This window comes from Nelusetta ayraudi, unplaced genomic scaffold, assembly GCF_046127955.1.
Source record: "Nelusetta ayraudi isolate G7.1 ecotype Tasmania unplaced genomic scaffold, CSIRO-AGI_Nayr_v1 ptg000042l, whole genome shotgun sequence".
NCBI lineage: Eukaryota > Metazoa > Chordata > Actinopteri > Tetraodontiformes > Monacanthidae > Nelusetta > Nelusetta ayraudi.
The window spans coordinates 3108507-3134655 of NW_027466092.1; the positions used below are offsets into that span (position 1 = coordinate 3108507).

A 26149-nucleotide genomic window follows, 5' to 3' on the forward strand; every position below is an offset into this window, starting at 1 on the left:
ACAGAATGCATCTATGCTAAAGAGGAGTCCCAGTGGAGTGCAATACTGAGGAAGAACTCACAAACACTTTGGTGAAATCAACTAAAAGTTTGAGTAAATGAGCTGCACAGTGTTTGTATTGTGTCACATGCGATTAATCTGTGATAGCTGCCTGTATTTGGAAGTAATGCAACGAATATTGGACAGTCTAACTTAATGGTGAATCATAAAACAAGTAGCACTGTCATGAGCAATTACAGTGAATTATAGTGATATACTGACCCATCTTCTAATTGTTTCTGCAAATTAACAGACCGGACGTGCCAATAGTGGAGCGGTGTCCAGTGTCAGATTTCATCTTTATTTAGTGTAATATGGCAAATTGTAGATTAGTGAGGGCTGAAAAATCAATCCACTGAAGACCACCATTGAACTCTAAATTTAGGTGTATGTCCATTAACCTTCAAACAGTGCAATCTAAAACTGATTAGACAAATGAATTAGCGTCAGCATACCTAACATCACTCTGCAGGAAGAGGCGGCTGTTGCGGAAATTGGCAGAGCTTCCCAGACAGCACGTCACCTCTCTGTTCTCCTGCATGATCTTCATCATTTCACACATGGCTGAGGGGAAATAACAGCAGAGGGTCAAAATGATTTGAACGCATATTGAGGATTGAGGACTGTCAGGGCATCGATGACGAACACAGAATTGTATTATTATTGTATTTAATTGAATGATATTATGACCATCACAGTATCTACAGGTGAATTGCTCTTTCCTGCCAGTACACTGTTATAATGATATTAACTACCCATAAAAAATGTTCAATTAATTGCAACAAATTTAATTTAATCGATTAAATTCTTAATCGAAAATTAATCGAAAATCGATTAATTGTTAACATACCTAGTTAGAAGAATACAAAAATTAGCGTGAGACCATCTCCACAAGAGTCAAGGTGACATCACAAAGACCTACTTTCGGGGGTGCAGTCCGTGAAGAGTGGCACCAAAAGAGGCACATTATCGATGTTCTTCAAATGAGGCCGAACCTGGTGGATACCACGAGGTAGTTTGGCCTGGCGGGAGGAGGAGAAAATATTGTGGTGAGTGAAAGGCGCCTTGTAAAACCGCAGACAGGCATAATTGAAGAGATTAAATGAGAGGAGCTCTTTACTCTCTTGCTCTGCTGCTTTAAAGAAAAGAAAAGGTTTCGCTACCCTATTACAGTCCTCCAGGAAGCTGGGCAGATCGCTGTCTGGAGGCTGGAAACTGGCCATGTCAGAGGGGGCGTCTTCCTCTGGCAGCAGCGGACCTTCAGCTTCATCCCGGGAATCTGCAGCATTTATCATAGCTTTCACAGAAATGTCCCAAATAGCTTTGCAGGGTTTTTTTGTGCAAGCTTTGCCAAATTGTATTTTCCTTGTGACTCTGCACTACCACCTCCATCCACAACTCAATTCAGGTTAGTTTGCAGATCTAGAACTTACAGTCTACAGATACAGCATGAAATGGAGGAAGGTCGTTTAGAATGTTCATGAACAGATTTTTTTTAAAACCATTTTTTAAATAAATTTCACATCCAGTTCGACCCTGACGCATTATTTTTGTTCATCTAGAGGACAGTTGAGACTCTGCCCCCATTCAAAGACACTGAAGCAGCTACACAGAACACAATCCCAGACACTGGTTTCCTACCTTGGTTGAGGTCTTCATGCAGCGAAGCATGACTGGGGCTGGATGGAGCTCCATCGCAGGGACTGTCGCCATTCGGAGTCAAAGAGATGTGACAGTTCCAGCCTGTCTCCAAACCCATCTTCTCAGCAAACACCTGCAGCACACCAAACACCAAAGGTCTTAGTAAGAATAATGACTAAAAATGATGGTTTGACACTATTTTTATTTGTATTTATTTAGATATTTTTGCAGATTGATAACAAAAGAAAAAAAATGGCTTTTTCAGCGATGAAATGACAACATGCGTATCTCTAGGAGGCCAGGTCTTTTTTCCCTTTGCTGCACTGAAATGAGCCATTCGGATTTTGCTCGACTTTCTATGTTTCAAGTCGAGATGATTATCACAGTAACGCCTCTGCAGAATGTTTAAATTTTCAAATGTGGGCGAAGCGTCACAGCATTAGAGCTAGCAGCCATCTTCCCTGCTGCATCAGGTCGGGGAGGAGGAGAAAGAAAAGCTTGTTTTCTGAGTAAAAACGACCAGCAAAATCAATCTATTAGTGGAAATGGACATAACAGGGCCTGTTAATACCAGTGGTATTAGTGTTCACCTTGCTGCGAAGCTCGTCCTCCATGGAAAAGTAAACAAAGCGGATGCAAGCGGTGACCAGGGCGTCGATGAGCCGCACCGTGTCCAGCCTGGCCTGGAACTGGGACGACACCATGCCCATGAAGATCTGCCCGCTGAGCGCCTGGACACAGTCCTCACGCTCCACGCCCTCGCCAATGCCCTCTGCAGAGGCAACAAAGTGAAAAAGAAAGTCGGGATGATTCGTTTTATACGTTTAACGACAGAGCCGTCGGTGCCCAGCGAAGCTCCGAGCTCGTTACCGTCGGAGCTCCAGCTGTTCCTGCAGGTGCTGTGCTTGATGGGAGTGGTGGAGGGCAGCTCCACGCCGGAGAACAGGCAGGGGCTGGGAGCCAGCTCTACGCACTTCCCATCCAACTGGCTGGACATGGACACTTGCATGGGTTTGTAGGCGAACGCTGAGCAGTAGCCCGACAGACAGGCACGCTGATAGAAATCCAGAACCTTCTTCCTGGAAGAGGAGACGGGAGAGGGTGAGACAAAACCTTCTAGAAATGAAGCAGCCTACTGCGGTACAACTAAGTCTATTTAAATTTACAATAATTCCATGTATAACAACTAGTGTTGCCAAAAATATCAAAATATTGATATTGAAAACAAAAAACAGTTCAATATGACTTTTCCATAGTATCGATATATTGGTACTGGACGTGCGCTGCCGCCAACACACACACAAACACTCAGAGCGCTCCCTCTACTCCCAGGAGAGGAGGGACATTGCATCACGATGAGACTTCTGCGTGATCCCATACACCCGTCTCCCCGTCAACGAAACTTCTGAGGTTGCTAGTAGCGAAAATCGTAGCGAAAATGAATACTTGAAGTCTGAAATACAGTGTCATGACAACACTAATAAGACAATGACTTCTACCTATATACATGTGTATGTTTACATTTATATATGTGATACACTTGTGCATGTCCTTCTGTTTCTATATTTGAATTATTTATTTATTTATTTATTTATATCTACATCTATATTATCAGAGCTTTGCTGTGCACCCTGCAGCTCACTCTGGCTACTTCTATCTCCATCTCTATCTCTCACTCAATGTCTCTCACTCTACATTTTTTTGTATTTCCTTTTCAGCCCCACTGGTCAAAGCAGATGACCTCTGACCCTCTGGAGTCTGGACCTGCTCTAGGTTTTTTCCCTGGCCACTGTCTCACCTTGCTGCTCTGGGGGCCCAGTTGGTTTCCCTCTAAATGCACAAAGGGGCTTTGAGACGCCTTTGGATGTGATTTAGAGCTGTAGAGATAACAGCTCAGCGGTCTAGTGGTAGAGTGGCCACCTGTCTCACCTGTCTGAGCCTGAGAGCGGATAGATGTCCGTTCCATCCCAGAAGTCCGTGCAGGCCTCCAGGATGAGGTCGGCCGAGCCGTGCGACAGCATCTGGACATTATCTGTGGCAAAAACACCTCGAGTTGATGACAGGTTTGACAGTGAAACGAAACCGTAGCGCTCGTCTCGACTTTCGGCTTCACGCCGCGCCACTCACTGGACGAGGAGTCCCGTACGAAGAGGGAGATGAGGTGGGAGATGGGAGGCTGGCGCTTGGTGACGCAGTGGAGGCGGCGGGAGGTGAACTCCTTGGTCTTCTCTCCAGAGGGCAGCTGGTACAGAGCCAAGTGGTTCTCCTGCTTGAAGAGCTCCCTCGCGCCAGGGGTGAACCCTGACACACAATCACACACAAACAAACACACAGACGCAAAGTTAATGTCACAGCACATTTGGCCAGAAGAGATTGTATAAATCTGCAGTCTACTATACTGCATGTTTATGTGTTTACACTACGAGTCAAAAGTTTGGAAAAACCTTCTCATGCAATTTCTTTTAATCTTTACAACTTTCTAGACTGCAGATGGATACTGAAGAAATCAAATATAAGAGCAAGATATAAGACCTATGTAATAATGCAGCAAAGAAAAACGCATTTAAATAACTCCTTTTTATGAAAGGTGGCTATTTTTTAAGAATTTTAATATTCAAGGTGTTATTTTACACTTTTGTTGTTACCTACATAATTCCATGTGTTTTCAAACGTAGTTTTGATGCCTTCAGTGAGAAACTGCATTGTCAATAGTCATGAGAATGAAAGAAAAGACATTAAAATCATAGGGTGCGTCCAAACTTTTAAGTGGTAGTGTGTGTGTGTTTTTGTGTGTGTTGAGAGTGAGTGTCACAGGCAACCTGAATATCAAAACATGCAGGAGAAACAACTGAACCTACTAAAGCCCCATTGTAAAGTGCAATGTGCAAAAAGGACATCAATGGAGCAACACTAGCTCTGTAAATGTCAAGTCATTATCTCCTACAGTCATAGAATCTAGTGTCAGCCAGCTTTTTGTTCCAAAAATGAGCCATAATCTGCCTTCATTTTCACTCCAGCTCAGAGCAAACTGAACTGGAGGCCTGTCTGACTCATCTCTGCTCTGCTACACTGCCCAAAAACCCAGCAGCTTATCTTATGAAAGAATTCTGGCTCTCTACAAAAGAGGACAGAGTGATCGAACATCTGCCCGGCAGTCACAAACCGCCTCTGAGCAAGAGCTCACCAATCAGCCTGGAGAGCTCGCAGAGCCCCCAAGGGACGTAGACGGGCAGCACGGTGCCGTTGCTCTCCTGGAGGGCCAGATTGGACAGGTGGTCCGAGAAGCGGCACAGCTGCTGCGTGACACTGGCGTTGCAGAGGTTCAGCATGATGTTGAGGCCCAGCGGCTTGAGCGAGGGGAGGTGGCACTGCCAGGAGAGGTCGTCGAACTGGATGCTGGCTGGATTCTGCTGGTCCTGCGACAGGCTGAGCATCTCCAGGTGGTAGTCGCACACAAAGTCCTCGGCCTCGCCCTCCAGGCAGCCCAGGGCAAAGTCCTGGAGAGAAACAAGGCAGGGTTGGGAGAGGGATTGTTGGCGTGACGGCAGTTCTGCAGAGATCATCCACACCAGGGGTGGGCAAACTTTTAGATTTGTTGGCGGCAATGGGTTGTAAAATTTGACAGAGGGGCTGGAGCAGCAGCAGATGGATGTTTTGGTGACCCACCTCATAGGAGGAAAAATATACCATGGGATATATATGAAAACGTGCTAACTGGAAATGAACAAAAGCGTTACAACATAATAGTTGCCTTTCAAGGCCCATGGCATTTAGCTCTTTATTGAAATGACTTTTAAAACACTGAAAAATTGATCAAATACAGCTATTTTATGAATCATGCCGGCAAAATTTCGTTAGGGGCGTGGGGCGTGGGGGCTGCTGGTTGGAAATTGCGTTAACGTCCCGAAATGATTTTGTTGACCGGGGGAGCGTGGGGGGGCAGAGCAGGCTATCTGCAGGCAAAGTCACGTGCCGGCAAAGTTTCGTTTGGGGGGGGGGGGGGGATTTAGGCCTGGCTTCACGTGGGCCGGACAGGGACACGCAGCGGGCCGGATGTTGCCCGCGGGCCGTACTTTGCCCAGGTCTGATCTAGAATCTCCACCTGGTTCTGGTCGTCTTCGCCACCCTCGGTGTCGTGGCTGAAGCTCACGTTGGATCCAGAGTGGTGCTTGATGCGAGCGTGCGCGGGCTGAGAGGGACGCACAAGGCGAGGGTCGGACGAGCGAGCGTTGTCGCGCGCCGTCTCGCTGGGCTCCGGCTCCTCCACCAGGTGGGTGGAGGAGCCCAAGGTGAGGCGAAGCAGCGCCTCCCCTTCCTGGGCCTTCACAACAGAAAACAACCAGTTAAAGACACACACGACTATTAGGATGAAGTCCAAATGGCTCTGTTGAGGGTTTTTTTTCACTCCAAAAATCAACTGGCAATACTCATTGTGGCGCTCACCTCGTCCCTGTCGTCGTCCATCTCCATCCTGCAGTAGGAGTTCACCGACAGGTCGTCTCCCAGGTCCTCCTGGCTGTTGTGAGGAGGCTCCACTCGGCCGCTGAAGAAGAGGACCGTCTCTGGACTGGGGTTGGGCCACGACAGGATGCCCTGCTTGTCCACACAGCACAGCACCTACACACACAAAACGTGTAGAATTCCATTAATCACAACAGCACCTGAACAGTGAGCAGTGAGTTAAGTGGCAAACAAGCTTATATTTAAATAGGAAATGTTGTCTTTTTGCTCCATTAGTGGTTTAATGCAGCTTCCAAACACAGAGATGGTACCAAAATGATTTCTGCCTTCTTTTTTTTTTTTTTTTAGGTAATAGTTGTTTTGGAGTCCTCTCATAGAAAAAACAACAACTTTAAAAGAACTTTCTTGATAGATCATTGAAGAAAAAAACTTGAACAATGCATTTTTCAAATCAGTGTGCAATCACTGTCTCGTCTTTGGCCTTGTATGACGCTGGCAGAAATCTCTGAAATATTATAACTCAACAATCAAACACCGAAACACATAGGACAAAACAGAAGACATGTGGAAGGTAACACTCCATTGCTTATAACTCCAACAGGTGTTCATGAAGAGAACAAGGCTTCCAAGTGACCTTAAAGTTGGCTGAGATGATTTCTAGTCTTGGAGCTAACAAATATAAATCTCAAGGAAAGACCATGAATCAGTGTTTACATGAAATGTGTCTGGTTGTTATAGATGAATGGAAAACATAGCTACTTACCAAATTCTAAACATAGCTGGTGCACACTTACAAGGACCATCAGTGATGGCATGTTCAGTGTTACAATAAGGCAAAAAAAAAAAAACACACACCATCCTAAATATTATTCACCCTGCCATACTCACAGTGACTGATCCCAAGGTGTGCAAGAGGCTGGAGGTATAACAGAGAGTGGGAGACTCTCCCTTCAGGACGCCCACCAGGTGTCTCCACACACAACGCAGCAGCTCCTGCACATAAGACGCACAGCACACAGCATTTAGTCCACAGAAGTGTTTTATACCTCCGAGCAGAGAAGGTAAATTAGTGTTGATTTCACAGTTCACCTTCATCTCCACAATCAATGTGCGTCTTTCATTGGATGAATTCTGAAAGACTCAGGAAAAGCTTCTATTCTATGAAGCGAGCGACAAGGCGAGGAAGTGAAGCCGAGTGCAAGCTGCCAAGTGATTGGTATGGGGTTTTTCTTTCCTTCAGGGCTCCAGAGCCCATCCATGCAGAATATGATTCTCTCGCTGATTATCCTGTTTAATGGTGATTTACGTCTAAGTTGACAGATCAACCCTACTGCTATTTCTAAAGACATTCATCTACTATCGCATTGCATGTCTTTATTTCACACCTCTCTTGTCCTACAATGAGAACTGAACTGTGAAAACCATTACTGTCACTTCCAGTTCAACAGGACATCCATCAACAATTAAAGTGTTTATAGTCAAAGAGAAAGATATTGCACAGTGGGTTTCACCATAAGGGGAAAGGACGGATGCATTTTGCTCAGCGTTGACCCGATTCTTTGAAAGTCAACGCTGGTTCGGCTGTCATGCATAAAAAAAGACGAGGAAGGACGCGATGAAGGCGTCCCTTGGGAATTCACGGCAAACTGGGGGTGATTTCCAGTCACGCAGTTGCAGGCAGACAGGCAGAGATGGATGGTGAGTCGCTAAGTCAGATCTCAAATTTACCGGTGGCAAAGCCAGAGATAATGATGGTGTGAATGGTTTGGGGAAAACAGATTGCTGAAATTTACTGACTAATGGATCATTTATTTTTTCCTGACGACTACGGTCCAATTATGGAGAACAGTGATTGAGTTGAATCAGGGGTTGAATCACTGAGGAAATGATCCGGACAGAATGATCTTGGGAGACGTTTGGCTGAATTGACTGCATCAGAGTGCAAACTTACATCCTGAGGTGTTCGGTCAAGACGCGATGACTGAAAAAATCCCCAGATGGAACGTGACCAAAACCAAAAAGTCACAAAAGAAAAGTGAATTTGTCGTGCAAGAGGGATGACAAAAACAACAGACAAAATGCAAAGCGAAGGGCTCGGCTTCAAGCGTGAAACAATCAATCAAACAAAAAAAAAAAAAAGAGGAAGAATCAGAGACGATCTGAATCAAAGACGGCCGTGAGATTTCCATTGTGTGGATAAATGAACAAATATATCACAGATGTAGTGGCGATTGAGCCGCTTGGGGAAGTGGAAGGCTTGCAAAGGTTGTGCGTGGATCCAGAGAGGGCGGTGGCAGGAGGTTGAGGTGGAGGAGGGGGAAGGGGGGGGGGGTGCGGACAGTGAGCAGGTGGAGACAAGCGGGTTCTTTTCTTTGTGATGGGAAACAGGAAGAGGGGAAGAGAGCGAGACAGCGAGAGGTTATACCTGGGAGGAAACCACTTCGGTGTAGCTGCTTAGAGTGTCCTCAGAGAACTTAGCAAGCTGGGGCGAGAGAAGAGTCTCGTTAAACAGAGGGAGACCCATGGCGTTTTCTCCTCCCGCGTGGCTGCTGCACCGTTTGGACGGAACGGTCTGAAAGTTACCGCTGTGGGTTTTCTATTGGGAATCATCTAAAAACAAACGGACTCTTTTTCAACCAAGCGGCCAAATATTTCACGGGACGATGAGCAACGAGCAGCGCGATGAGGAACAAAGCTGAAACTGAGCACAATTCACAGCATCTGGCCGTCCTGGAGCTCCTTCCTTCTACCTGGTGAAGCTGAGAGGCAGAGCTACAAGAGCAGCGTCACAGGTTCACTGACAGCAAAGTGGACGAGTCTACTGCTGTCACTGACACTGTTAGCCAGGTAGTTGCATGTAGAAGTTAAAAAAAAAATTAAAAAAACATACATACATACAACTTTTAGTTACAGTTTGTAGGCAGGATGACAATAATACATTTCTGACTTCACATTTGCGCTTCTTTGATTTCACTGTTTTGTTTGGGATGGGTTTTTTTTAATGTCCAGTTTCAATTTTACTCGCAAATACACTCCTTTGTACGAGCCCCTCTTCCCTGTGCATCAAGACTAGAGACCGTAAAGTCAACCTGTTAATTAAACTTCCAAATTACAGTCTAATCACAATCACTGCGGCACAACAGCTCATTTTTGTGCCTGCCTCAACTTAAAAAAAGTAAATAATCTTGACAATTTGTACTTTCTGCAGCGAAACGAGCCCAACACTGCACACCTGTTGTCATTCTGGGAAATTTCTCATTCTAAACAATTTTTTTTTACAGCAATTTGTCAACCAATTATGTTCATAAAGAGGATCGGATATTTATTGTAGGCCAACAAATTGAGTTAGAATACAAGAATGCTTCAAATATGGATTCGCTTGTTACAAGTCACCAAGGCAACAGTCTGCACCTCCACTGTGCAGGCTGTTGCACCGTCCATATCCATGTTTTCAGCCAGTGTTATCAAACCACTGTTGAAGGACGCATGCATACATGTGTGTGGCCGTGCGCACGTGTGCATCTTACCAGACCAGCTGGCGATGCACGGCTGAACTCGGCAAGGACTCTGGCCTCTCCGAAGGCATTGAGCAGCACCCACAGGACAGGGAAGAGGAGGGGCAGGATGGGCAGGACACCCATCAGCTGCAAAAATTCGTTTGATATGTTGCATCACCAACAACACAGGAAATGTTTGGTCTGGCAAAGGAAAGGAAAAAAAAAAAAAAGACTGTTTTTACCTGAAGCTGGAAGAAATTGTAGCAGGGAGGAGTGAGGCTGGGTGCGTCACAGAAAAAGCGAATGGTGTTGACGAGGAGAAACGCAGCCTGCAAGAAAAGAGCAGAGAGGCAACAGAGGCTGATTTACCTTTACCTTTAGTTTTAGTGAGTGTTGAGCAAGTTCATATAATTTTGTGAATAACTTACCAATACTACAGGGCACACAAACTTGGTGATAACCGACTGCACCGTAAACCTCTCATTGTCGAGCACTGTGATTGGACGAGTCAGTGCCAACTCCAAACTGTTTCTGTTAAAGGGGGAAACAGAAGACATAGAATAAATAAATACCTTAACTGGCTGTAGCAGATTGGTCTAGATGTGCTCAACATGATTCATCACATGCTCTGGGATGAGATCACAAGTGATTTTATTTGAATAGGGCTGTTGGACGCATGAAATCTGAAACATCAGTAGACACAATCGTAAACACCAGAGGAGTGTTGTTACCTACATGCTCCACAAAAAGTTTTGAGATGTCTGAGATGCGAGAGATGAGTTGACTTTCAGGAGAAATTAATGGAAAATCTGTCAACCAACACTGAGCAGTTGATTTATGATTATTTGTGCTACTTGTGATTTTGTGGCATAGATACAAACACTGAACAGTTGGATAGTCCATTCAAAATGTTAGAAAAATACAAAATAAGCTCTTAAAAATCAAGGTTCTAGTGCATTTTAGTTGAATTCTGATATTTCAACCTGAAGCTGAACACTCATAACATTTTGGAAGTGTTTTGTAAGTGGCGTATGGTCCAGAAACTCTTATGAGATTCTTATGAAAATATTCCAATCCCAAGTCACTGGTTCAACACAGGGTCAGCACTTATATGATCCTGACCTGACTGCTTCCAGAACGGGGGTCCGGACCACCCTGAAAAGACGGTGCTGCTGAGGGCTCTGGGGTCCCCTTTTCTCATTGGCCCGTGGGGAAGGAGGAGGGGAAAATGGGGGAAATAAGTCCCCTGGCTCCAACACAATGTGCTCATCATCCTAAAGAAAAAAAAAAGAAGAAGAGAAAAGAAATCGAAATTCACTCAGCTGCATGATCTGGTTTATTATGGGGCATTTTTCAAGAAGAAAAACACCAGACACTGTTATTTATTTTTTGTTTTTTTTTACATGATTGTGAAAAAAACAGTGGTGAGACCTGTGGCGCTGCTTTGATCTAATCTAATTATATCAAGTGTAATTAGAGCAGCGTGCCGCTGTGGAACTTTAATGACGCGCCGTTGTTACCTCGTCGTTACTGAAACGTGGCAAAACCTGGAATTAGGACAACAGCCAACAACCAACACGAGTAGCAGAAAGACAACAACAGTTCCCCCACATTGACTCTGCCTCAGATCAACAGTAGAACAACATTTTGTGCAACTGTTGCACTGACATCCCTTCAAACTTAAAATGTCCTGGTGGTTCCAGTGTCATGTGACCCATGACAGACGAACCTTGATTCCCCTGAGGGGAGCGAACGCCTCTTGGCCAGGCCTCAGTGCGATGACGTCTCCTTCCACCAGCAGGCTGACCGGCAGGTTGACCAACTGGTAGTCTCGGTAGGTCCAGTGAAGGGACCATGACGGGGACGTGGGTGTGTACAGGTCAGGGTAGAGAGATGGAGACCAGCGGGCGTCACCCACACACCCCGACAGGTAGTCTGCAGCAGGAGGAGGAGGAGGAGGAGGAGGATGATGGTTAGACCATCATCGCCATCACATGACTGATGTACGAGTTTGAGTGTCATGAACAGTTTAATCTTTGTCTTCATCTCTTTCAAATACAACGAGTGATACTCAAGTGTTTGTTTCCTCTGTCCTGTATTTAACGCTGAGCATTTTCTACAGTTGAAACTAGGGCTGGGCGATTTTGGTCAAAAATGAAATCCCAATTTTTTTTTTCTCTCTCTGAAAACTCGATTTTCGATTTCGATTTTTTTTATTTTTTGGGGGGGCGGGGGGTCTCATAAAATATGCTACAAAGACGGGATAAGTGTGTGTTGCATGCGACTTCGGAAAAATAATTTACCAGGTAGTGGTGAGGGCAGCAAACAGAATCACTTCCTGGTTTTAACACCTACTGTGGCTAGTGCAGATGCGAGTAAACATAGGTAGCCAGTTAACAGCTTCTCGAGGCGGGAGGAGGATTACGGTACCCAAGAGGCGCCAACCCTGAAGCATGAAAGAGGAAAACCGATTTTCCGATTTTCCTCTATTTAACATCGTTACGACTAAAAAAAAAATCTGATTTCGATTTAAAAACGATTAATCGCACAGCCCTAGTTCAAACTTGTCTTATACCAGTTCCTGAGGGCTTGATCACTTCTGAGGTCACAGCAATAAAGTTGATGCAAGATCGTACTTAAGTTGCTGCATGAAACGACAAGCATGCTTTCTAAAGGACAAGCAAGGCCTCAGCCTGTCGCTCTGCTGCCTCGTAGTGTTTTCACTGCATTCCGCTGCTCAGCAAGGTCACACTGAGAAATGAGTTGTTTTGTGACATATTGACACTTGGCTTAGAGATCTTTTCAGCACACGGTGCGTTCAAAGTGCAAGGCTTTGCAGACACAAAACTTTAGACTCGGGTATTAGTGTCATTCATTTGTGGTGTCGCCCTCAGAAGGACAGCTTTTACTATCTGGCTGAGAATTGGCACCAGGTGGGTGTTGGTCTTTGCTGCTGAGACACAAAGGCAACAAGCTCTGGTAAGCGCCTGTCATACATGAGCAGCATCACTCTTTCCTTGTCATAGATGTTGTGTGAAACTTCATGATAATAAAAAGCACCTCATCCTCTAGGAATAAATTCAGCTTCTAGCTTTCTGTCTCCACAGCAGCAGCATTCAACTTCAGACCTGACTCTTATGTAATTTAATTACTGGACGGTTTAAATGCTCTGCAAAATGTTAGCATTAAGTACAGATGGTCTTCAAAGTGAACATACGCTACGGTGCAATGTGTCCGCGCAGGTGAGTCAACAAGGCCGACTTACCGTTGAGTTGGTTGATGATGCCTTTGAGGCGTCGCACCATCTCGCTCCTCTTCAGCCTCTCTTGACGTCCGACCAGCAGCAGATTCAGCAGCAGGAGGAGGAGCAGGGCGGCGGCGTTCATGAGCTCGATACCAGAACTGTGGGCAGAGAGATGTGTCAGGTGACTGCTATGATACATTGTATATAATGAAATGCTTTTTATTTTTATTCAAAGGTTAAGTGTGTAATATTTGGAGATTTTTCTTTCACTCTCTCTCCCCCTCTCGAGTTTGCCAGTGAACTACCTGGATACCTCGTCCACCTTCTTCTTCGTCGGTTTAATTTGAGGATGCAAGCGTTCACCCTAATTACGATACACGCGGTCAGGTGGGCTGGATTGTCCACACCAGGCTTCCTTAGAAATATGGCGGTGCAAGATGGCAGCTAACTGGGAACCAGACCCTTGATCTATGTATATTCTTACAACTGTGAGAATCGTTCTAAGGGTAGGAAAACCAAATTACTTTTGCTGTATTGTGATTATACACTTCATTAAAGTATTTATATGTATAATAAGCTTGAACCAATATGAAAATCATAAATCAAGCCAAATATAACGCACTGGACCTTTAACAGAACAGGTCCTGAAAGGATTTTTTTTTTTTTTCCCCCTCTTGTTGCCACATGACAATTATAAGACACAACACACCGATTGGACCCTCTGGAGCCATTTCTCCCGGTCTTCTTAAGTAAGAAATGCACTTATGATATCATCTCTTATTCAAACCCAGAAGCTTACAGTCAAGTGACAACCATATTTTCCTAAATATAACAATTCTAGCAATAAAGTCCCTTTTATTGCTAATCACAAAAAGCCATTCAGAACAGATGTAGGAAGAAGAGTGAGTGTTTTGGCTACGTTAATGCAGGTGTTGTTTTGTTAGAGTCACTAGCAGCTCCCACCTGCCCTGCGGCTGGCTGCCGAAGCAGCACAGGAGTCCCAGCACCACCAGGAGCGTGAGGGCAGCTCCGGGCCAATGGAGGCAGGACTGACGGTTGCCATGGTAAAGAAAGCTGCCCAGCCACTGCTCCTGCGAAAACATGACGAACGACATCGTCATAAGAAAAAAAAAAAAAAAAACAATATGCAGAGGGTTATGCAAGATGCTGAACATGTGGCAGATCTATTTAAAGAATCGTCAAGGAAGCACGTTGTGATTATCAACCGGGGTCGAGGCCACTGGGAGCGCGTCGCGTTCTGTTTGTCTTGTGTTTTCATGCTTATGAAGATCATAAGATTTGACTTCGTTCCAACAGCATGTGTGTGTTTGTGTGTGAGTGCCAATGTAACAGCTACAATTGCTAAAATGATTTTAGTTTATTCAGCACTAAAATCATTTTCATGTTTCTGTAATGGTTAATACAGCTGCATGTCGAAGCTATTTACCTTTGAAATGACATTTTAATGCTAAATTATAATTATTGTTACGTTACTGTTCTGCAAAAAAAAAAATGATGAAGTAAAGCAGATTTTTATTTCTTGACTGAGATGTAAAATTATATTTATTTGCCTGCATTCCCCAAAATATTACTTGTAGAAGTTGAAAGTTATGTTTTAATTTTCTGACTTCTCAGGCATTCACGCTGCCTCACATCTACAGTAGGTGTAAAGAGGTGAATTCAACGGACTGCTCATTTATTTAACGTTTGCCAAACAAATAAGAGGATTTTTATTTTTAAAGAAGTCAATCTAAGAATAATGCCTCCATAACTGAGTGCAAAAACGAATTTATTTATGCTGGTTGTTATCCCAAGTCTGGGTTTTGATGCTGATTTCTAGTGCGATACACCTGAGAGGCGGAGAGTCAGCGTACCTGTGCAGAGGCCCGTCTCCGTGCAGCCCTTTGGTGTTGCTCCAGCAGGCTGCTCAGCTGGTCCCTGAGCTTGACAAGAGCCTGGCCAGTGGAAAGGCCCAGAGTCACAGCGTCCACCTCCTGCATCAAACACAAACAGTCCACTCTTATACTCGGTGGCTGGCACTTGAAAATAAGAAAAGGCAAAAAAAAACGACAACAAAAAAACTGAACTAAATGTGACCGTCAAGCTCATTAATCAGAAGGAGCTGTTCAGCCTTGGACTCATTTAACAGCATTGTCACATCCGTCCCGATTTAGTGCGAACATCACCGTTTATCACCGGTGTAATTTACGTAATCGCCATTTCAGTGGTAATCTAACGCGATTGTTCTCGGCTCAGGGGCTTCCGGCACAGCGCCGTCATTGCATAACTGCTATGAGAGACATGTCTGTCTTTGGGGTTCCTCCAGGGTTAACAAGTTAATTTTAGGACTTGAGACAATTCCAATACCACAGTCGACACCTGCGGCGTCGCAGCGGAGTTCAGCATCGTGTGGAATTATGTAACGATCATTTCCAAGTTCTGTAAATACTGTAAACAAAGGGAGAAAAATGTAAGATATTGCATAAAATACACAGACTGTCCAATCCCTTCAAACTGTATTTATTCAGTTATGTTTTTGAAAAAGTTTGTCGTGCGTTTGCTGTTGGTCAGAGGCGACGGACACCAGCACAGATAATCCTTTTTTTTTTCTTCTTTTTTTTTTTCAAAAGGACAGTGCATATTAATGAACAGGTAAATGTAAATATGCCAGAATTGGGCAAACGCTGCTTTCCATCTGCAGTCACCTGCAGGTCCGAAAAAATAACACCACAATGACAAAAATACAAAAACAACTGGCACTAACAAAGAACACGAAGAGGATCCATAAAAACTTCTGCATGAAGCATGAAAACGGAAGACATTTGCAGTTGCCCACTCAAAACCAAACCACAGCAACTGTTGTAAAAGGAAAAGTAGCATTGAATTGTAATGGGAAAGCGACCTTTCCCACCACCCATGTCACACACAGGGGATGTTTGCGCACACACACACACACACACACACACACACACACACACACACACACACACACACACACACACACACACACACACACACACACACACACACACACACACACACACGGCTCAGCTTTCAGGCCGTGCGTCCCACACGGCCAGACTATAAATACCTCAGCGTCTCCCCAGAGGAACAAAGCCTCGGCCGGCCAAAAATCCCCCAGACAGACGTAAACACGCTGCTGCCACTCAGTCGGCAGCGCCGAGGCACGGCGCTGCTCGATTCTGGAGGGCGAGCGAGCCAATGAGGAGCGAGGTGGCGACGTGTAAACACAGCTACTTCCAGCCGGCAGAGTGGCCTTGGTGCCCCACCACCCCCCCGGTCTGATCGGCCTTCCACGGCGGCCGAGTTCACTGGCAGGTCGACTGACAGGGAGGGAAAAACTTACTCTGCTCTTCTTCGGCCTGAAGGGTCTGAAGAGTCCTCGCGCCATCTCACAACCTGTGACTGGCAGGTGCACGGCTGCGGGACGGCAGTCTTTACATTGGGGATGTGGATGGGGATGAAAAGAGAGAGAGACGGGGAGCAAAACAGGAAGGGAGGGAGGGAGCGAGCGAGCGAGAGAGAGAGAGAGAGAGAGACGGCCCACGCACACCCAGCCAGTCGGGTGAGAGACGGTGGATCCGATGCAGCAAAGACAAGGCTTAGAAAACCCCTTCATCCAAACTCCCTTGGTCACTGGGCTGCAGACGGCAGCAAAGACGGGCATCGATTCAGCGCCACTGGCCAAACTCCGCTTCTCGAGACGGCCGAGCCCAGTTCAGCTCGACTCGGCTCGGTCCAGCAGCTGGCCTGGCCGCACCGAGGAAAAAAAAAGACTGCGAGTGGACCGAGGCCAGACAGGGCGGGGGTGGGGGGGGCGGAGGGGAGGCGGAACAATGACAACCTGCTTAGGCAGCAGTGCAGAAAAACTCTGGCCAACTCCTGCGTGTTTTCTACTGGGGTGCACAGGGTTTCAGTGATCGGACCATCTGTGTATTTGATGCAATATTCTACATTTTTCTCCCTTTATTTATTTACACAACTCGGAAACGATTGTGACGTAATTCCACACGATACCGAATTCCGCTGCGACACTGAAGGATAAAAGGCAGCTATTACTGATGCTGTCATTGCAATTGCACAGTTTTACCAACGGGGCTCGGAGCGATAGGATGCTGATCTGCCGAAGACTAAAACTGCCGCCCGACTTAACAGCACAGCAGCGTGTCAGTCTCATCAAGACCTTCTCAGACTGTCCCGCTGAACACTGCCAAAATACCCAAACATTGTTTGACTTGGTGATTGATTGAACACACAGCCGTAAACCTGACATAAAGTATTCACTTCGTGCTGCTGTCGATCGCAGAGGAAATTAGGAGTGTTGACTTTCAGGTCAAGTCGAAAAGGTTTCAAGCCACCGACTCGTCTTCTTGTTGCTCACTGATGCATTTTCAGGCCAGTCGTCAATGAGTGCAGCGTCTGGAGTCGTGCGCCACCCTGCACTCATTGCTCTAATGACGGGTTTGAACTCCACAACAACGCTGCATTTCCCTGCAATTGTCACCCGGCTGGGTTTTTGCTGACACGGTGATCACGTTCAGCGGAACTTTCACACCCATTTCATTTCTTGGAAAGGAACTCTTGAACTACATGCAGATGCTGCAAAAAATATTGTTTTCAAAACTCTGCAAAATAACATAAAAAAAATCCCAATGTGACAAAAACTTAAGAAATGTTTTTCACTTTTAACGAGATGAAAGTGTTTTTAAAGTCCCTGTTGAGCAAAAATAATCAACCCTATAATTGAAGAATAGAAATGAGCAAATGTTTGATACAGCCCATGCATCTATTTCAGATTAAAAATAATTTCAGGTTGAATAATTTAAAAATATCAAACTGAACCAGTTCTAAGCTCACGCAGTCTTTCCTCCCTGAGGTTTAGAAGATCCACAACTCAGCTTTTATTTCGAGCTAAACTCTTCCTTGAAGTGGTGTAAACATTTCCCCAAAGAAAAATTAAATTAATGTCTAACTGAATCTATTTTATTTGATCTATTTAGCACTTTAAAAAAAGAAAACAAAGTCACGATAATAATGAGAAATACAGATTTTCTTTTAAATAAGTGGAGTATTTTCTTTTTTTTTTTTTTTTAAATATATGCAAAAGAACAGGTTAAGGTCCGTTATTAAATGTTGTTGGTATAAAAATAACCTATTCCACTCACACAAATGATACATCAGTAAATATTACCCTGAATCATTCAAGAGCAATATAACAACAGGCCACTACCGTATCTACAGCATCTATTATGTAACCATGTGATGTGTAAAGAGAGTTTTTTGGTAGGAAAGAAGCCAGAGGCCTCTGCCTGCACTGCGGTGAGCTGAGCTGTGCAGTGAGTTGATGATTACATAATAGTAGGCAGCACATAGGTGGGAACACTGAGATATCATAGAAGAGGTACAAAGCTCCTCCGAGGCCGTTGAGCAACATGTCCCCACCGACCTGCCTGATGTTGACCCAGCGATGGCCGCGCTTGTGAAATGTCTCTCTTCCACATCTATGTTTAACCGGGGGGGGGGGTCGGAGCTGTTGGACATTTAAACAGTCTCCACTCGAATAACCTCCAAATAATCACCGGCAAGTCAGACTTTGTTTGTAAACGATTTAAGCTCACTGCTCGATTTTTATAATGACGTTGTCAAATACATCAAATGAATTGTGAATAATTTGTGTCTAAGGGTCGAAATAAGAAGATAAGATAACAAAGTCAAGGTTTCTCCAACCTGCTGACGACGTCTTAACAGCACAGCAGCATGAGATATGAATGAAATTAATCATTTTTCATTTTCTTAATGAAATCTAGGTGCTATAAAGCCATTAGGAAGTGCGATAAACTGTTAGCTTGTCCGGTGCGAGCAGCAGCGGCTGCTATAGAAAATGAATGAATGAAGAGAAATCATGTGAGCAGTTTTCTGCAAGTGTTCTTTGTGCCACACGACCATCAATGTCCTCAATTCCAAACATCACACCGCCACACTTTAAGGCACTTGGAGCTGCCTGAGCATTCAGAGAAATAACTTCACTTTCCTTCTCACAGTTCCTGGTACAGTCAGTGAGTACAAGAACCCGCAAACAGCGGCGTACATCAGCACCAGCGCTGACACAGGCTCCTCAGGGCGCCACTAAATCACAAGGGCCCAATCTGTTCGGTAAACAGCGACTTATTTTTTTATTTTTTTATTTTTTTTCCCATTCGCCCGGCGGGCAGATACTCCATGCAGCAACTGGCAACCAAACTCACCTGCTTCTTATCCTGCTGCTCCATGGCAACCGCAGCCTCTCCACATGCTCTGCCCCTCAAGCAGCCACTGGCACCTGGCGGAGCCCCCCCGCCCCGCTACTCTGCTACGTCCCAACGTGCTGGCAGCCTCCGGCCCGGCGCTGCGGCGGGAGGCGACGAGGGTCCTCCCTGGACGGAGTGCGATGGAGAGGGCAGGCGGGTGCGGCAGCGTCCCCCCACCACCCCACCGGGCAACACCTCCTGGCCTGCCTCCTCTGCCAGTGTGACTGGGGGCACGCCCACACCCACCAGCGGGAAGCCAAGGGAAGCAGCGGGAAGCAGCAGGAAGCCGAGGGAGTCGGATGCGGAGGGTCGGCTGTTCCCCGAGAGACGCACGGACCTCTACATGAGATTCTAATCCAGTTCTGTAGAGAGAAGGAGAGAAGCATAAGTTTAAGCAAGACAGTGATTACTTTGTTAAGTGATTACTGTGGCATTATAGGTCGCATTTTGTATTGACATCTTTTCGTTTCCCTTGACCCTGAGTTCAGGAAGAAGCGGGAATTGAGAATGGATGGATGGATGGATGGATGGATGGATGGATGAATGGATGGATGTTTAAGTTTCCTTGTGGATTCCGTTGAGGTTGTCTGAATTTTCTCTGTTCACAGATTCCCAGCTGATGTTTCATTAACATGTGTTTGGAAATCCCATGGCACATAACCATGCAAAAACAAAAAAAGTGACACCTTTTAGCCTAATAATTAATAAAAAATTTTTAAAAAAAACAGAAGAAAATAGTCTCTTAATATAGTCCCATAATTTATTTATACTCCGTGTGAAACCTGGGCCGGTTTAGATGCAAGCTGCTATGCTGGGAGGAAAGCAGGCTTACATTCCTTAATTTAAAGCAGAGTCACTACACAATGGAATGATGTTATTATTTTTTAGACCAATTAGGTGAAATTGGGTCATTTTTCACGGCACACCTGACATTATCTCACGGTGCACTAGTGTGCCGCGGAACAGTGGTTTAAACAGTGGATTAGAGGGTGATTACTTCTTTCTTTGAAGGCTGCAACTAACACCTGCTAGTGGTAACAGTGACCTTTGTAATATCACAAAGGGTTGAATTCCAGGACGGCGTGCGTTATCGTGGAAAGTGGCGCAATCAAAAGAAATAGAAGATGGACTTGTCTCATTTCTGAGGAGATGACCGACCGACAGGCCAGAAACACAAGTTGTTCGATAACATGAGTAAAGTGACATTTGTAATAATAATAACAATAATAATAATAATAATAATAATAATAATAATAATAATATTTAAAAAGTATTTTATTATATTACTATTATTATCAATGATGATCGGGTGATGCTATTGTTCCATCAGTCACAGGTGACTGGATTGACTGCAGTAGCTTTGCATGGTGTCGGCGCCACGTCTGGGGGACCAGGACGCCAGCATAGAAGACAGACATATCGAAATACAGCATCGAACGGCCCCGGATCAACTGACACCGGGCGCGCTGCTCACCCTGGCCACATTTTTCAGCTTCCTCTTGCACAAAAGCCGAGCGAACTCCAGAGTCAGCAGTCCCATTGGCAACAAGTTGACAGCGCTCAGCCAAACACAAGAGAAAAGAGGCGAGCGGAGTGCAGAGAGGGAGAGGCTGCATGGAGAGCGATGAACCCTCGTGCTCAATGGAAGTTATTGAAGGGGCGTCTTTGACAGTTTTCATATTGTGCCTTTTGGCTCTACCAGTGCTTTAGTAGCCAAAATATGGGACTCTGGTCTAGCCATGGGCAAACTATGGCCTGGGGGCCACATGCGGCCCGTTAAAGCTTTTTAGTCCAGCTGGCCTAACTTAAAAAAAAATATATATATTGATCGTAAAAAAGGAATAAAATAGCTCCATTTCATTACTTTTCCAGTTTTTACGAGTCATTTCAATAAAAAGCTAAATACTGTCTGGCTTCAAATACCATCTTTTTTTGTTCATTTTCAAGAGACTTTAAGGCGCATGTTTTTTTTTTACATATCTATGAAATATTTTTCTCTCCTATTAGGTGGGTCACCAAAACACTCCAGCCACCTGCTCCTACTCCAGCCCCACTGCCAAATTTTAGAAGCCACTGTGGTCCTCAAGTCAAAGGGTTTGCCCATCCCTGGTCTAGTGTGGCAGTGAGCGCCCCAGAGATTTGGATTTTTACCTCCGTCTATTGCTAAACATAACGCGAGTATATGCTTTAGAAAAATCGATCTTTTGTGATGTCACAAAGGGCAACTCTCACAGGTTAGTGGGGGTTGCCAGTTTCTCGCTTTTTGTTAAAAAACACTTTGAGCAAGAAGCTAAGACCTGGCCCATAAATAAAGGGCTTTCTTCCCATCTTTACAATAAAGTGGATTTAAAAAAAACAACAACAACAACAACAACCGTGCAAAGCTGTTTCACTGGAATTCAGGATGAACACAGACGTGAAGATGAGTAGAATGTGGGACAGAAGACAAACACTCTTGATGGCGGTCTGCATGTTGTTGTTTTTTTTTGGGGGGGCTCCCTTTAACCACCATGGAAGAATCAGTTTGCGGTAAACAGGTGATAATCTACACGCTTCTGTAACCCGTTGACAAAAGCTGCTGCACAGCCGTCACCTGACTGTCTTCGAGTCACTCCTACTACGACTCGCAAACTAAATTTAGCCAGCTTACGCCTTACCGGAAGGCTGGAGCACTTTCACCTGAATTGTTGACACCCATACTGGCCACACTAGAGGCGGGAGTGCTGACAGTCAGTCGAGTCGACGTCAAACTGTTACTGCAACATGAAACATTGATTTCCAGTAACGTTCAGGTGCTGCACAGGACGATGAGAACGAGGCGTGGCTCTCGGTGTCGTCAACGTGCAGGAGCTCGGACCCCCCACCACCGCGAAACGGTGTAGAATATTTCAGTGAAAGGGAGGTTCGGTTAGCCGAACTGCTCCGAATAAATTAGGATCGTTTTTTATTTGCTGCACGGTGCCAATTGCAAGAGATATTCTGCGTTATGATTTCCCTCTTGCCTCAAAGGTCGGAAATGACAACTCGCCAAGCCTGGCGCAACAACTTCAAGAAAGAAGCGCAAAACGATCAACACCGTAAATCAACCTCCCTTAAAAATGAAGGCAACATTTCCTGACATTTATTTTTTTTATTTTTTCAATGAGCCTGCTACTGTAAATACTGCCCTCTTCTAGCCGAGACCGAATGACTCGTATCGCGTTGACATCCCCTTCTCCTTCCCTTGATGTCAGCGGCAGATGCTAACACACCGCTTCGCTAATTCCACGGTTGCACTATAGTACAAAAAAAATAATCTTTGAAGCTACGTGGCACGGAAATTCTAGAACGAGTCAACAGACCTACCTTTTCTTATCAGCAGGTCGTCGTTAAAAGTCCTGTAGAACTGTGTTTCTCTGCAAATGCAAACGTACTTCGGAGCATTTACGGTATCACCGCAGCCATGTTGGGACGCTCTCTCTTTGGCTGGCAGAGAGGATTGTGTATCGTCATTGGTCAGCGCGGGGGCAATCCCTCCTCCTGATTAGCTGAAGCGAGGAATGGGCGGGGACACGATTACCAGGATCGTTTACGGTTCTATTTTGAAATAGGAAACTTTAAATGTCGGATGAGAAGTAGAACGCATCTCGTAGATGATACTGATTTCTCGTCCGCATTTATTGATATAAAAATATAACCGCCATGGCTCGAATATCAATTACAAAAAAGAAACACGAAACACACCTAACAGAAACACCAAAAAAGCAGCATAAAATTGTTAAACAGCAAGTTACTAAACACACAGCAAAAGCGCAAGTTTCTACCGGAAAGGGTAAGTCCCAGTGGAAGACCCGACTCGCTGATTGGACCATTTGTGTGTTGTGCTGCGTTTTGGTTGCTTTTGGAAACGGTGGGCGACACACAAGTCCAGCTGCAGCGAATTATCCAAACACTCATGCCAAATATTTCCCGGACTAACATTAAGTCTACACACAAGCAAAACGATTCATTTTATTTACTGGTCTTTAAGTGGCTTGTGCTGAAGGGGGTCCCCCTTAAGCACATAATCAACCCTTGGGACATATTTTCGAATTACTTCAAATGAGAGCATCCATTCATTAGTTTTCCCATCACCTGCTACCTGCAATCTCCTGTTACCATGGTTGTGGGGGTGCTGGAATCACCCAGCTGTCACACTAGACAATCATCAGGTCACATAGAGACAAAGAACCATTGCCACTGCGTGGGTTATCTCCATATATCTTGAGAAATACCACCAAGACTCCATGTTTGAATTAAACCCACAATCTTCTTCTTGTTGGGCAGATAACCACTTCACTTCCCTGAGGAACACAGCTGTTCAAATAATCTCTTGCTTTTAGAATAAAGTAAAAGTATATAAATTACATTATTAAAGTATTTCAGGGATAATAGAGGATAAAGAGAATTCCAGAGTGTTGACGTTTTGTTCTTCTGTATTAATAAAATATAGGGAGTAAAAAGGGAGGTGGGGGAATGGCCACTCAGTATTTGAGTTAATGTGTCTGTATACCATTTGACAGCTTTCCGACCAGCCTCATTCCTCTGACAGCAAGTTAAAATGTATGTGACTGAAACTCTAAGTAAAACAAGAGGAGTGATCTTTACAAGGGTTGTTGACATACTTTGGTGGTGGTGTCTGTATGATCCCGAGAGGTCAGTGCAAAAACAAAATGTTAAACTCCTACAAATGGTAGTACATAACCCTGATGTCAGCGCCCAGTCAACACATCACAGTTGAATTCAAGTTCAAATAGCCATGCTTTTAAACCATTCATGATCTTCTATACCCGCTTATTCCTATTCAGGGTCACGGGGGTCTGCTGGAGCCTATCCCAGCTGTCTTAGGGCGAAGGCTTTTAAACCAAACTGCTAAACTTGCTTCTTATGAACACGTGTGTCACGTTTGTCTTGTGTTGACTCTTAATCTGCAGGGAGTTCATTTCTCTTTTTTTCCTCTCTTACAAAATCCCTGTGGACAAATGCTTGGCTCCCGCTGCCCATTTATGGATGAGGCTGTCCCCTCTGCAGGCATCAACTATAGAAGGTGCTGTTCTCCATCCATCCATCCATTTGCTCCCATCTGTCCTGCAGGGTCACAGGGGTGATGGAGCCTTTCCCAGGGGGGAAGGCTGAACGAGTCACCAGTTCACCAGGGGGCCACAGAGAGACAAACAACCTTCAACACTGATTTTTACACCAACTTACAATTTAGAGTTGTCCAGAGTTCGCCTGATGTTCATGTCTTTGGACTTTGGGGATGAAACTGGAACACCTCGCGAGAGCCCATGCTGATACTGAGAGAACATGCAGTTTCTTCACAAATAGACCCCAGGAATTGAGCCTACAACTTACTTGTCATGAGGCAACATTGCTTTGGTTCAGATCTGCTTTATTTAAAAAGTTATTGAAATGACAAAGTTAACTTAATTTCTCAAAAACGAGATCTAATTAGAAAAGCCAGGAGATAAAATCAATCAGCAGCTGTTGTTTTTTTGCCTGTTAATTATTCACATATAGTACATGAAGCAATACATTGTGAATTCAAAGCATTTTCTTTCAGTAATAATTGCCGCACTCTATCTACCGCCACTACATCTCAGTGGTATTGCAAAGGATCTTACAGGCATAAACCCAAAGTGATTTTCATTCATGCAATTTCAGGTTAATTTGTCTCCTCCTACTCTCATACGATCAATGCCGTCATTGCAACCTCTTGGCTTATTTCTGAAAGGGCATCAGTGCTTAAATGTTTTCAACAAAAAAATAGTAAGATCAAAGAACTGAAATAAATTAACATGACACAGTAGTACACAAATGTGAGCGTGTGTATATTTGTGTTTGTGCATGCGCAACTTGAAACATGGTTGATGACAGGTGGACGGATGAGCTCCTATATCATCAGAGACAGGATGTGGCATAGCTCGTTTGCCTAGATGAGACAAGAACAGGTTGAGTCAAAGGTAATTCTAAAATGAATTGTCTGTGTAGTCACAATATAGATGTGCTCATTTGAGTAATATGCCAGAACTCAATGAGGGAACATTCAAATTGCTCTACCTTGGTTTGTGTTCACTTATTACACCAGTGTTTTAAAAACAAAACGGTGACAAAAGTCTCTGGTAACCATTAATTTGTGTTCTTATAGAAATAGCAAACTTAACTTTAAACAGGTTTATTAGTCACTAAATCTTTACCTATTGCCCTTTCTAACACAAAAAGTCTCTCAGCATTTTTCCACATTATTATAACTACTGACTACACCTAAACGGAAATGACATATGGTCTACATTTTGCTTACTTGAGGAGATACAACAAGATGATCAAGACAAGAGGGTTAACATCTTCCAGTTTTAGAACAACTGTTCTCTTCTTCATGTATTGCAGCTTTGCTGGCTGAGGTTCCCAATTACACAGAGACTATATTGTTTTCACTTGCATCATTTCCACAAATTATGTAATGACAGAATGTATTGCTATTTTGGTCATGGTTTATAGAAGAGGTCTTATTAGATAGAATCAGATGGACTGGCATCCTGTGGACAGAAGCACCTTAGGAAAAGGGTCTTTCAGAAAAGGTAGTACAAAGGGGGATAAATGAAAGACTTTTGAAAATAAAATAAGAAAAAAAGACCTTTACCACTAGTACCACGCCGTACGGACATGCGGTGAAAGGTGCTGTTACCTGCTTGAGGGAGATGCTGATTAATTTGGTCCGATTTTGAATTCCATAGTAGATGTCCACAGATGGCAGTTTGCTCTGCTTTTTGGGTTTTATGGTACGCATAGACCGCACATCAGCCAGAGGAATCTTAAACACTTGCTCCTGCAGAAAATTATAAATGTGAAACTTTATTCAGAAGCAAATATTTGGTATCAGTGTAGACCTAAGATTGTTCCACACTAAGACTATTGGCCCAATGGTGATTTCTTTTTTTTTT

At 44.5% G+C, this 26149-nt stretch overlaps 2 protein-coding genes across 6 annotated transcripts in view; both read right to left on the bottom strand.

Moving 5' to 3' along the window:
* Positions 1-22689, bottom strand: part of tmem94 (transmembrane protein 94) — a 29286-nt gene extending 6597 nt beyond the window's left edge. The window contains exons 1-24 of one of the 5 annotated variants that reach the window (XM_076033677.1): positions 22536-22689; positions 19149-19552; positions 14757-14876; positions 13846-13973; positions 12904-13040; positions 11368-11573; positions 10761-10912; positions 10067-10169; positions 9881-9967; positions 9669-9785; positions 8567-8623; positions 8093-8122; positions 7030-7134; positions 6124-6297; positions 5783-6001; positions 4865-5177; positions 3808-3981; positions 3610-3712; positions 2551-2759; positions 2271-2452; positions 1681-1813; positions 1203-1318; positions 962-1061; positions 495-603 (exon numbers count right to left, since the gene is read on the bottom strand). In XM_076033677.1, coding sequence (XP_075889792.1) covers positions 495-603; positions 962-1061; positions 1203-1318; positions 1681-1813; positions 2271-2452; positions 2551-2759; positions 3610-3712; positions 3808-3981; positions 4865-5177; positions 5783-6001; positions 6124-6297; positions 7030-7134; positions 8093-8122; positions 8567-8623; positions 9669-9785; positions 9881-9967; positions 10067-10169; positions 10761-10912; positions 11368-11573; positions 12904-13040; positions 13846-13973; positions 14757-14876; positions 19149-19172 — 3098 coding nt within the window. In that variant the 5' untranslated portion in view covers positions 19173-19552; positions 22536-22689. Of the gene's footprint in view, positions 1-494; positions 604-961; positions 1062-1202; positions 1319-1680; positions 1814-2270; positions 2453-2550; positions 2760-3609; positions 3713-3807; positions 3982-4864; positions 5178-5782; positions 6002-6123; positions 6298-7029; positions 7135-8092; positions 8123-8566; positions 8624-9668; positions 9786-9880; positions 9968-10066; positions 10170-10760; positions 10913-11367; positions 11574-12903; positions 13041-13845; positions 13974-14756; positions 14877-16249; positions 16388-19148; positions 19553-22535 lie in introns of those variants that run through there. The other 4 variants (XM_076033678.1, XM_076033674.1, XM_076033675.1 and 1 more) reach the window with 4 other exon arrangements.
* A 1894-nt stretch (positions 22690-24583) lies between these two features.
* myo15b (myosin XVB) overlaps positions 24584-26149 on the bottom strand; it is a 38344-nt gene continuing 36778 nt past the window's right edge. The window contains 2 exon segments of the mRNA XM_076035552.1: positions 24584-25140; positions 25894-26034. Of these exon segments, the coding sequence (XP_075891667.1) occupies positions 24964-25140; positions 25894-26034 (318 nt within the window). The 3' untranslated portion in view covers positions 24584-24963.